The sequence below is a fragment of the Gastrolobium bilobum genome, unplaced genomic scaffold, assembly GCF_033153095.1.
Source record: "Gastrolobium bilobum isolate Gb01-03AN ecotype WA unplaced genomic scaffold, APGP_CSIRO_Gbil_v1 utg70167, whole genome shotgun sequence".
Lineage (NCBI taxonomy): Eukaryota > Viridiplantae > Streptophyta > Magnoliopsida > Fabales > Fabaceae > Gastrolobium > Gastrolobium bilobum.
The window spans coordinates 84,130-97,164 of NW_026895408.1; the positions used below are offsets into that span (position 1 = coordinate 84,130).

At 38.3% G+C, this 13,035-nt stretch overlaps 1 protein-coding gene across 1 annotated transcript; it reads left to right on the top strand.

Moving 5' to 3' along the window:
* The first annotated feature begins 11,007 nt into the window (after positions 1–11,007).
* On the top strand, positions 11,008–11,790 carry LOC133309940 (protein MIZU-KUSSEI 1-like). Its single transcript, XM_061510805.1, has one exon. It carries the CDS (start codon positions 11,008–11,010, stop codon positions 11,788–11,790), a length of 783 nt encoding a protein of 260 aa, XP_061366789.1.
* The last annotated feature ends 1,245 nt before the right edge of the window (positions 11,791–13,035 follow it).

Genomic DNA, 13,035 nt, shown 5'->3' on the forward strand with positions numbered 1-13,035 from the left:
CAAAGGGAAGCCGATTGCGGCTAGGCAGGCGCCTGGTCAGTTTAAGAAGACCTCTACACAGCAGGGAGGTTTTGCTAGACCTTCCTCCACTCCTTTATGTACGAGATGCGGAAAGGAGCATATGGGACGTTGTGCTACTGGGGAGCTGATATGCTTCAAGTGTGGAAAGAGTGGCCACATGGCCAAGGATTGTTATACTTCAATGGCTGGGACTGCAGCAGTTCAGGCGGCCCCTCTTCGGATGATTCCTGCTCCACCTGCTGAGGCCCCTACAGTACCACCGACCACTGGACGAGTTTACGTCCTGGATAGGCAGCAGTCAGATAGAGCTCTGAACCTTGTCAAAGGTAATGTTTCCATTGGTGGAATTGATGTTGTTGTCTGTTTGATTCCGGGGATACGCATTCTTGTATTGCAACTCCGATTGTTGTGGGGCTTGAGTGGCTATGTCTGTGTTTTCTCCACCGTTGCGGGTGACTACCGCCACCGGGGAAAAGTGTGATACTACCACTGTACATCGAGATGTCGTGTTTCAGTGGGTTGGTCGTGAGTTCTCGGTTGATCGAATGGGATTACCGATGACTAATTTTGGAAATCGTCCTTGGCATGGATGGATTGTCCAATAGTTGTGTGATGACTGATTGATTGAATGTTGTGTCTAGCGAGTGGTGACGTCTCCGTGTGACTCCACAGCCAGTTCCTCGTCGTATATATCATTGTTGCAGGCTAGGAGAGCCTTGAGTGCAGGGGAATTCAGATATGTCATGTTGGGAGGTTTGGTGAGTGGGGCACAGGAGGATATCACTAGCATTCCTGTGGTGGGGAATTCCTCGAGGTGTTTCCTGAGGAGATTCCTGAGTTTTCGCCACAACGGGAGATAGAGTTCTCCATAGATTCGTTGCCTGGTGCGGGGCTTATTTCATTAGCTCCATATCGGATGCCGCCACCGGAGTTGGCGGAGCTGAAGAAGCTCATTGAAGATCTATCGGCGAAAGACTTCTTTCGACCGAGCGTGTCTCCCTGGGGAGCACCGGTAAACTTTGTTGTAAGGTATGATGCCTTACGCCGTTACCTAATCGTGATGGTGCTCTGTTTGAGACTGTGAAATTCTCTTCAGGGAAACTGAGTGTGTCACACTTGGTGTTTGTGGCAAAGGCCACGTGCGATCTTGTATATGCGAGGCAGTGCATGTACAATTCGTTGTGAGTTGAGTGGTCTCCATGACTCTAGAATCTTATGTTGATTATTGATATGCTTCATGAGTAGTTCGAATATTAACCTCATGAATAATGTTAAGCATGAAATGAGTACGATAGATTGTTGTAATGTATCAGTGTCATTTCACCTTTAATTAAGTTTCAATTTTGCAGATGCCATGGAGATTGAGGTATACTGTTGCATTTAGTATTCGAATTATTATGTTACTAAGATTGAAAATTTTGCAGGTGTACCTGAACTAAGGTACGTTATTATGTGAATGAATATGCTAACCGACATGTGTTGGTTGAATTGACTATGATTTTTATTTCGTACAATAAACATGAATATGAAGTTATTTTGAAAATAATGATTTATCAAATTGTAAGTCATGTCGATGTTAGAGTCATGGAATAGGACCAAACTCACTCGATTTGTTGTGTGGGTTTGAGTTTGTGGGGTTAGGTCACCTCTTTTTAGGGAGTGACTGGTGATCCCAGCGAATCGAATGACGTTTTGATGTCATTGTGAAACTTCGAGTTTTGTCGGTGACTTCCTTGTTTGGGGGTGCACTTCTCGAGACGGAGACTGTGAGAGTCAAGAACGAGCTTATGGAAAAGATCAAAGAGCCGCAAGTGCAGAGAGAGTGCCTTGATGATGTGAAGAATCGGGATGGCATATCCTAGAATAAGGATGGACTTCTGTTGTTTGAGAAGCAGATTGTGGTTCCTCGAGGTCTTTTGACCGAAGAGGTTATGGCAGAGGCCCATAAGGGCCAGTTTACGGTCCACCCTGGTGCGACTTAGATGTACCTAGACTTGAAGAGAAATTTCTGGTGGCCGGGTGTGAAGAAAGTCATAGCTGTGTATGTGTCCAAGTGTTTGTTTTGCGAGAAGTTGAAGTTTGAACACCAGAAGCCGTTTGGTAAGCTTCAACCTCTTGTGGTACCGCAGTGGAAGTGGGAAAGTATTTCCATGAACTTCGTGATGGGTTAGCCTAAGACTCAGGCTGGTCTTGACTCTTTTTGGGTCATTGTGGACAGATTGTTAAGTCTGCTCACTTTCTTCCGATACAGGTGAGTTTCTCTTCATAACAGTTGGCCTAACTGTATGTTCGCGAGATCGTGAGGCTTCACAGGGTGCCCAAGAGTATCTTCGGTGATAGGGACCCGAAGTTCACATCTCGGTTCTGGGAGGCGATGTAGAGAGCTTTTGGAACTCAGTCGAGACTGAGTACAACCTATCACCCTCAGACTGTTGGATAGACTGAGCGGATCATCCAGACCTTGTAGGACATGTCAAGGGCTTGCACTTTGGAGCAGGGCCCGTCATGGGATAGGTACCGGTCATCGGTCGAGTTTTTGTGCAACTGTGTTTTCCTTGCTAGCCTGGGTAGGGAACCCTACGAGGAGCTGTTTGGTAGGAGGTGTAGAACTCTTACCTGTTGGTCTGAGGTTGGAGATAAAGAGTTGTTTGGATTGGACCTTGTCCAATTTACCACCAGCCGATTCAGATGATCGGAGGAAAGCTGAAGCAGGCGCAGAGTCGTCAGGAGAACTACGTTGATGTTAAGCATCGTCCACTGGAGTTCAGTAAGGGTGAGCACGTCTTTGTGAAACTTTCACTGTCACCGGTGTTGTTCGGGCACTCGGAGTGAGGAAGCTGAGCCCACGATTCATTGGGTCCTACCAGTTACGTGGTAGAGTAGGACCTGTTGCCTACCGATTTGCCTTGCCTCCGAACTTGGCCAACACCCACGACGCATTTCACGTGTCTTAACTTCGCAAGTTTGTAGCGGATCCTTCGCACGTGGTGCAACCGGATGATGTGGAGGTTCGTGAGAACCTAAAGACTCCCGTCGGACCACTCAAGATTCTCGATCGTGGCGAGAAGCAGCTGAGGAGCAAGATCATTTCGATGGTCAAAGTACGATGAACGAGACAAATTCCTGAAGGGTAATTCTGGGAGCGAGAGGATGAGCTTCTCCGACAGTATCCCGCACTTCGAGACAGGTATGTTTCTGATTTTGAAGACAAAATTCTAAAAAGGTGGGGTGAATGTAAGAACCCGCACCGTTAATTAAGAAAGTTAATTAATTAATTATGTGAAATTAAGAAATAATTCCATAATTGACCCTAATAATTATTATGAGGCTTAAATAATTATGGTAAGTGATTAAGAATGCTGAAAGTCACTTTTCGGAAGAAAAGTGCAGATACCGGTTCTGCTACTCGGTTAGAGCTGGCAAAATGGGCCGAGCCCGGCCGGCCGGCCGGCCCCGCCCGCCAAACGAGGCGGGGCGGGCTGAGTTTTCTAAACTCGCTCCCCGCCAAGCCCGTCCCGCCAAGTCCACCCGCCCGGCTGATTTTTTTATTTTTTTTTAAATTTTTAGTGTAAAATGTGACGGGCTTGGCGGGCGGGGCGGGCTGAGATATCTAGCCCACCTTCAATGGCGGGGCGGGGCGGGCCAGCCCACTTTTTGGCGGCTTTTGGCGGGCTGGGGCGGGCAGCCCGCTTTGCCACCTCTATACTCGGTATAAATGGGTACCGATAAAGTATCTCGAAAAATTATAATAAGTGCATGAATATTCCTTGAATAATATGTAGGACTTGTAAAACAAGTTTCAAGTTAAAATAATGAGAACTGGTGCCAGAAATTGATATTGGCTATGAAAAGCGCGTACCGGAAAGGTGCTCCAAAAAATAAAATAAAAATATGATAAATCTTGTAAAATTGAGTAGGTTAAGAATCCAAAGTTTGGGATTAAAATGCTAAGCGTAGAAATTAACGTTAATACTGTGTGTTTAATGGTTAAGTGACTATAAATACAATAGTTGGACACTAAACCCAAGGCCATACACTATCCTACGTGACTCTTGAGGGGCTGGTCAGCTGGTGATTGGTGCTTGTGCCTTCCTTCACCTCTTTGGAGCCAAAGTAATCACCTTTGATGCTAGTTCCTTCATCTAAGCACTTGTGCATTGTTTGAGTGATCCTTGTGAGGGTGGAAGAGTGCTCCTTTTGCTGTCTTTGGCCTCTGTGTGTTTGGGTTAAGGGCTGAGTTTGAAGTTTGAGTGTTGTGAGCCATGGTCATGGCATTTTGAGGTCCAAGTGGTGAGAAAGAACCAACCTTGGAGGTGTCATTTCGTGCTCTGTGTATAGTCAGTCTTGGGGAGCTGTTGGTGAGCTCCAAGAGCACTCCTTTCTCTGTTTTAAGCTTTAGGGTGAGTTACCTAACCTTGATCATGAGTTTTAATGGTTTAAAGGTGATGTCTTTGCATGTTAATGAGTTAAACAAGTAACCAACTGGTATGTGGACCTAAAACAGATTTAAAATGCATGCTTTGACGTTTTAAAGTGTTAAAAATGGTACCTTGGAGGGATATCTTCGCGAATGCAGAAGCTGCTGTCTGTCGCGAAATATCCAGATATGTGTATCCGGATATTGATATCCGGATATGGGGATCTGGATATCCGGATATTGATATCCGGATATGCCCCCAACGAATATCCGGATATTCTGAGATTTTGAAGAACAGTAGCTGCACTGTTCATACAGTAGGCTATTGGGGGTTTGTGGACCCTAGATTGATGAAGTTGAACTTCTGTAATAATTGAACTAAGTCAGAATCAAGTGATTAAGGGCTTGTGGCTTTGTGTGAAGCCTTAAGACGTAAAACGTAAAGTAAAGGCGTTGTCTTTATATTGTATGCTTGTAAAGTATGAGTATTGATATACTATTGGTCTATAACAGATTGTGATTGTGTTGTGTGTGGACCTTGAGCTTGGTTGGATTCTTGGTTTGGATAGCTAGCTTACAAGGTAAGCTTTCGTGTCCTCGGATTAGTCTGTTGTTTGTTCCACCGACCTCCATGGGAGGGTGGTTTATATGCATGGTATGCTTTTATGAAAGATGAAATATGCATTGATATATGCCTGAGATGTATTAAATTAATTGTTGACTACTTGAACAATCAGACAGCGACCCTGGTGTGTAAGACATGTAGTGTATGAAAGTGATGTTGTCACTTACACGAACAGACAGCGACTCTGGTGTGTAAGGCATAAGACTGCGACTCTTATGTTTAGATGGGTCACAGACGTGCATAATCCCTATCCTGTTCCCTGGCCAGTCGAACCGCATTTACATACATCACATGATTACTGAGTTAAATGTTTAGCTCGTTGAGCAAGAGATTATACTGTCATGATATAAATGCCTTAACATGAACATGCATTGAATTTACTGCTTTTGAACTTATATTATACTTGTAAGTGAGCTTGGGGCGGAAGAGTCCTTGAGGACCCCTTGTCTTACTGAGATTTCTTTTTAGAGATCTCACCCCACGTTTGGGGCACACATTTCATGTTCAGGTAATGCGGGGGTTGAGACCTCTAGCGGCAGGAGGCCGGAGCTGAGTTAGATGTCTGCTGTTATGATTATATGTTGGATGCTGTTATGTTATCTTTATGATTATGCTGTTATTTTGAGACTGTTGTTGGGCCTTGTTGCCTTATTTGGTGAGCATGGGGATTGTCCATGCCACATTGGATTATGTTGTTGATTAGATTTGGGTTGTATAAACTATTAGGGCTGTCCGGCTTACGTGTAGTAGCGTCGTGGCTAGAGACTCAGTTAATGATCTTAATTATGTTATGAGGTTATTTCAGTATAGATGTTTTTCTTTTGCATTTACATACAGGCAATGTTTTTTGGAAATGAATTAAGTATTTCAACTTGGTAAGAATAATGACGTCATAAATGAAAAGAAAACGAATATTCCTCAATTTTAATTAAGCGTGGCTTAATACGATGACATGTTAACAAACCAGGTTAACACGGGGTGTTACAAGAGTCGCCACCAATTTTATTTACTTTGGAAAAATTGGAAAACCTTTTATTGCAAACTGGTCTTTTAAAATTTTAGATCAAAAGTTCGGGAGTCTGATTATGCAAAGGGTGGAAACTTAATCCCACTGCACCCCTGACACATCCGTTTCAAAAAACGGTTACCTTAAATTAGTCGTGCAAATTTTTATTAATTTTGAATATTTGTTTAACTCAAATAAAGCAAGATGTTATAATTATTTACAATAAAAGAAAACAAAATTTACAAATCTTATTTTTTAACTTGACGGGGAAAATCCGCTCCGGCGTATCCTCTGCTGCAATGAGGAACTCAAAGCTACGTCGTTCTGTAGAAAATATTTATTTGTTAGTTAATTTTAATCTTGAAAGAAGATGATTTTAAGAAAGATTATTAATTTTTGAAAAGGAATCCATCATAGCTCAAAATTTAAAAGTAGCAAGACTACACGTAAATTCTTACGAAGCTTACAACACTTGAGGATGGTAACCATACATCAACATTGTACGTCGTTGCTAGGATATTGGGAACTTTAGGATGAAAATATTAAATAAGTAAACTTTAATCTTTTTTATCTTGGAAGATGTTGTTTTAGAAAAAAGAATCCACATTTGCACAAGGTTTAAGATAGCATAGCTATACGAAACCCATATGATACGTACAACACTTGAGGATGGAAAACCATACATCAACGTTATAGATCATTAGGATATTAAAAATATTTATTTAATATTATTATCATTATTATTTTAAATAAATCCACATTGCACAAGATATAAGATAGCATGGCTATACGTATATCCATATGATATTACAACACTTGAGGATGGAAGACCATACATCAACGTTACAAATCATTCCGTAGATAAAAATAAAATTGATATATTTATTCTTTTATATTTTTTTGTTTTTATTTTAAATAAAAAAACAGTGCAAAAATGAACATTTAAAGACAATAGCTAAAATAAATCAAAAAGATTATGAGATTAACAAAGCATCATGCCTAAATTATTTCCCAATTTCAAAGCTATATAAGAAAATTTCTAATAAAACATGAAAAGCATAAGAAAATAAAAAATCAAGAACATAAAAGCATGCAAAGAAAATTATTAACTAAAGGAGGAAGTAAATGGACTTACCTCAAAGACGACCAAAACTTGGTGTATGGAGCCAAGTTGCAGAGAACCACTCTAATTTTCCTAAAAAAGGAAAATTAGTAACTAGCTTAGTTTTACTACGACACTAAGCTAGTTTTAAAACTAAGTAAAAAAACCAAGTAAAAAAAACAAGACACTTGGGCTTGGTTTAAAACGAAGCTAGTGTCGTAGTAAAAAAAATTTAGTTACTATTTTTCCTTTTAGGAAAATTGGGGTGGTTCTCTACAACTTGGCTCCATACACCAAGTTTTGGTCATCTTTGAGGTAAGTCCACTTACTTTCTCCTTTAGTTAATAATTTTCTTTGCATGCTTTTATGTTCTTGATTTTTAGGAATTTTCTTATGCTTTTCATGTTTTATTAGAATTTTTCTTATATAGCTTAGAAATTATATTGGGAAATAATTTAGGCATGAAGTTTTGTTAATTTCATAATCTTTAGATTTATTTTAGCTACTGTAAAATTATAAAAACACAAAAAAATATATAAAAGAATAAATATCAATTTTATTTTTATCTACGCAATGATTTGTAACGTTGATGTATGGTCTTCCATCCTCAAGTGTTGTAATATCATATGGATAACGTATAGCCATGTTATCTTTTTTTTTTTTATAACAATAGCCATGTTATCTTATATTTTGTGCAATGTGGAGTTATTTAAAATAATAATGATAATAATATTAAATAAATATTTTTAATATCCTCGCAATGATCTACAACATTGATGTATGGTCTTCCATCCTCAAGTGTTGTACATATCATATGGGTTTCGTATAGCTATGCTATCTTAAACCTTGTGCAAAAGTGGATTCTTTTTTCTAAAATAACATCTTCCAAGATCAAAAAAGATTAAAGTTTATTTATCTAATATTTTTGTTCTAAATTTCCCAATATCCTAGCAACGACGTACAATGTTGATGTATGGTCTATCATCCTCAAGTGTTGTAAGCTTCGTAGGAATTTACGTGTAGTCTTGCTACCTTAAATTCTGAGCCATGATGGATTCCTTTTCAAAAATTAATAATCTTTCTTAAAATAATTTTCTTTCAAAATTAAAATTAACTAACAAATAAATTTTTTCTACAGAACGACGTAACTTTGAGTTCCTTATTGCAGCAGAGGATACGTCGGAGCGAAATTTCTCCGTCAAGTTAAAAATAAAACTTTTACATTTTTTGTTTTCTTTTCTTGTAAATAATTTTAATATCTTGCTTTATTTGGGTTAAACAAATATTCTAAAATTATTAAAAAACTGCACAACTAATTTAAGGTAACCGTTTTTTAACGGATGTGTCAGGGGTGCAGTGGGATTAAGTTTTCACCCTTCCCTGCGCATAATTAGACTCCCGAACCTTTGATCTAAAATTTTAAAAGACCAGTTTGCAATAAGAGGTTTTCCAATTTTTCCAAAGTAAATAAAATTGGTGGCGACTCCATTGTTTTAATTTTTTAAATTTCGGGTCGTTACAGATGCTATAATCTTTTATATGCTTTCAGAAAAATAGGATTGACTATTCTGTAATATATTTAATAGTTGTTCTCATAATTAATTTTTGAAAATTGAAATTCTTTATAAGGTGCCTTACGTATCAATATATCTTGCTTCATTTCCTAAATCTCTAGTCTTGCCGTTCTCTGTTTTTATGTTCTGTACAAAATATATTTCTATAGAAGTATTGGAACTTCTTAATATGATACTTGCATTTGTTGCACGGGATCCTGTTTTCTGATCACTTATTCTACATAATTAGGAAGTAGAAGTTCAATGCTGTCGAGGGTCTGAGTTTTAGAATGAAAAAAATAAAATTTGTTAGGGGATGTGGTGCCGGAGAAGGAAAGGTTGAAGATTGGTTTCTAGGGATTTGCGGGGAGTGGATGTGTTTAGATTGAAGTGAAGTTGTGGTGTGCTGCTGTGGTGTGCTGCAACCACGCCATTTTTTTATTTTTGCTTGGGTAGAAGCAGTGAGAGAGAAAAGGGATGTGACTCAGAGAGTGTGAATGTTATCAACTATGACGTTACTCATCCTACGTGAAATTTGACTGAGATTAGTAACGTTACACGTAAGCAACGTTATTAACGCTGTTGAAGCTTCACCGACAGAAGGACTAACGTGGGCCTAGTTTGAATATTACAGGAATCAAGAATGGTCTTTTTTATTGCTAGAGACTAAAGCGGGTACCGTGAAATTTGCTAGAGACCCAAAACGATATTTACTCTATTTTTTTTAATGTGTGCAATACTTTTGTAATCAGAAGGAGAAGTCTACCTTCTCTTCTCTGAGATCTAGGCTAGCCAATTTCTTCTGTTGGTAGTTGGATTTTAATTCTTTGGGTGATTGTGTGAGAGTATTTGTAAAACCATGCACAGATCACTCCCGGTTCAATCTTGTTAAATGTTAAACACCTGTTTATGGGTTTAATGACCAATTTGGATTTGAAAACACATTAGGTAGAAGTCATATTTCACATGCCCTTATAGTAGTTTAATTGGTTCTGTTGATATCTTTCTTCTCTTTACTCTATTTCTTTTTTTTCAATCTTAAAGTGACTCGATATCATTGAGGTTCCAATATGTTGCGAAATCTAGCTCAATTACAAAAATTCTAGCTCAAATGACACTACCGCTCACAAAAGTTTAGAATAACCTTTTGTGTTTAATTAAGTTTAATATCCTTCTTATTTATTTATGGGAAAAACATCTATTCTTTTAAAGGATATAAGTTTATATCCTTTTAGATCCTAACCGTTGATTTCCGTCCATCAACGGTTATAATCTATTGGGCCAAACTTAATTGGCCAAATTTATTATTAATTAATTAATAATTTTAATTCAATAAATTATAACCGTTGATGGACGGAAATCAACGGTTAGAATCTTAAAGGATATAAACTTATATCCTTTAAAAGGATAGATGTTATTCCCTTTATTTATATACAGTAAAGAACCAATTCAACCTAAAATCTCTTTTTAATGATTTATTCTACTAAAAGTAGAGACTGTGCGGATCGAACTCGTGACCTTATGATCAAAGAAACTTTGATACCATATAAAAAATCACTTCAACCTAAAAGTTTAAGTTATTGAGTAAGAGTCTTTTTAATAATTTTATATTATTCTCTACCATATATAACAACTTGAATGCAAGAGGTAGATTATTTTATACACACACCTTAAAAAAGTAATTAATCTGGTAATCGTTAAGCATCCAGCAATTCCAGCAGTTACAAAAAAACCAGAAAATCAAACCACCCATTACCTAAGAAGCTAAGATGTACACACCTTAAAAAGTAATTAATCTGAAAATCGTTAAGCACCCAACAATTCTGGAAGTGGGATCAAATCCAGAAAATCAAATTACCCATTACCTAAGAAGCTAATAACCATGCAAAACGTCTAGAAATCCAGAATTGATTAACCAAGCATGTCATTCATTTTACCTATCTTTAGCCCATTTTTTCAACCGAACCAAACAAACTAATTAGTCTCTCCCAATTCTCTTCAGAAACAAAAAAAAAAAAAACTCAACCAATTAAACTATCCTAAACAAAAGTCAGTACTAGGAAATATTTTTTAAAATATCTGTGTTTTTCAAACCTATAAAGAAAACAACAGCCACCAAACCCCAACGTGCACCCCAATAACTAGTTTTCTTCGTATAAATAAACACCTTGTACAACTCACCCCGAAACTCAAACAATAAACCAAACGTGCAACCCTAATTTGCCTTAAAAAACCTCAAAAGTTTCTTCTTCACCTCATTTCATTCCCTTCTTCTAAACATTAATGGCACCTTATATGTTGCCAGAGCCACCACGACCGCCGCCACCATCATCACCAATATCAAAAGAAGATTGCCCCGACACCAACACCACCGCGGCCCCAGAGAAGCATTTATCGCCTCTCCGTGCGTCCATCTCCTTGCAACCAGCAAATAGCAAGAACAAACACGATTCCAAGTCCCACAAAGTCTTTCGAAAGTTCCGTTCAATTTTCCGGTCATTCCCCATCATCGTGCCATCGTGCAAGATGCCGGTGATGAACGGGAACCGCTCCAACGACATGTTTATTCACGGTGGCACTAGGATAACCGGAACCCTATTTGGTCACCGGAAAGCGAGGGTGAACATTGCGTTCCAAGAAAACGCTAAGTGTGAACCCTTTCTTCTTCTTGAGCTAGCTATTCCAACAGGGAAGCTTTTTCAAGACATGGGAATGGGGCTTAATAGGATAGCCTTAGAGTGTGAGAAGCACCAAAACAATGAGAAGATAAAGATCGTTGATGAACCCATTTGGACATTGTTTTGCAATGGTAAGAAAACGGGTTATGGGGTGAAGAGAGAGCCTACAGATGATGATTTGAACGTGATGCAGTTGTTGCATGCTGTTTCCATAGCGGTTGGTGTTCTTCCCAACGAGATGTCAGATCCTCATGATGGAGAACTCTCGTATATGAGGGCGCATTTTGAACGTGTTGTTGGATCTAGGGACTCAGAGACTTATTACATGATGATGCCTCATGATGGGAACAATGGGCCCGAGCTTAGTGTGTTTTTTGTGAGGGTTTGATTTGGGAAGTGAAAAAATTGGCTACAAAATGTTGAGTTTGCATGACAATTAATGGAATTGCATGCAAGACATTTGTGCTTGAAAGGACATACATCATCCCATGTGTTATTTTAAGATTATTAGGACATAAAAGATTATCTTAATTATTTACACACAAATCAACGATATTATACTTATTCTTTCTGTCCCAACACTTTTTACCTTTTTTTTTTTTTGGTACATTGCCAGGAGGTATCCCCATTCAACCTTCTCCGGACACCATGCCCTCAGGGTACGGCCCGTTTGGGCTAGCCCCTCATTGTAACAGTGGGTGCACTAAGCTTCGCAACCGGAGAAAGGACGAGACTAATCCCCCAACCGAAGATTTTTGGCTTATCCTCTGGCCCCCAAAGATTTTTCAAGAAACTGCTTGAGGCAGGGTCTGATCCCTGCACCAAGCAATCCCTTGGGAGCTCAGCTGCCAACTGAGCTACCCTTGGGGATTTTTTACCTTTTATTTATAGACAGTTGGGATCGTCTTATATGAACTTAGATGACACGAGAGGATCAATTTCAATTAGAATAATTATATATTCACATGGGTTATAGCAGGGTAGAAGTCTTCTTCTTTCTTTTTTTTCATTTTATTAGGATAGAGTACTAGTTAAGGTGGAGGAGCATTGGAGAAGCAAAGTTGTTTTCTTGACGGAAGATAGTGAAGGAATGAAAGATGATGTTGCATATTTATTTGTTCCTTTAGGAAACAAATTTGGTACTTTAATTTTACTATTTAAGTAATTACGTCGTTTCATGTATTTGCTTTTTCTTTGAACTTTCCTTGGGTAGTGACGGATTAAGAATGATATAATTAACTTTTGTTTAAGTTCGGTAGAGTTCTTGGACTGATCAATTTGTAGTATGTCATAATGTTGGAAAATCTTTGTAAACGTGTGTTAGTTTATTTCTTTTCTTTGAGTGAACATTTTCTTGATGTATTTGTGACAGTGATTTAATATAGTTACCAGGAATTTATTGGATTTTTTAATTAAAATAATTTTGAATAGCCTTATTAATTTGCTCTTCATTATTTATTTGTTCAAGGGATTAATTGAAAACAGTTAATCTAATTAAATTCATGCGAAATTAGACAGAAAGACGTGGAAGCCTGTAATGAGACTATATTCAGTATATATAAATGATGGGATATACGTCAACAGATGAGATAATTAATTTAATAAGGCGCTAGCTTAGGATAAAGTGTCTGCT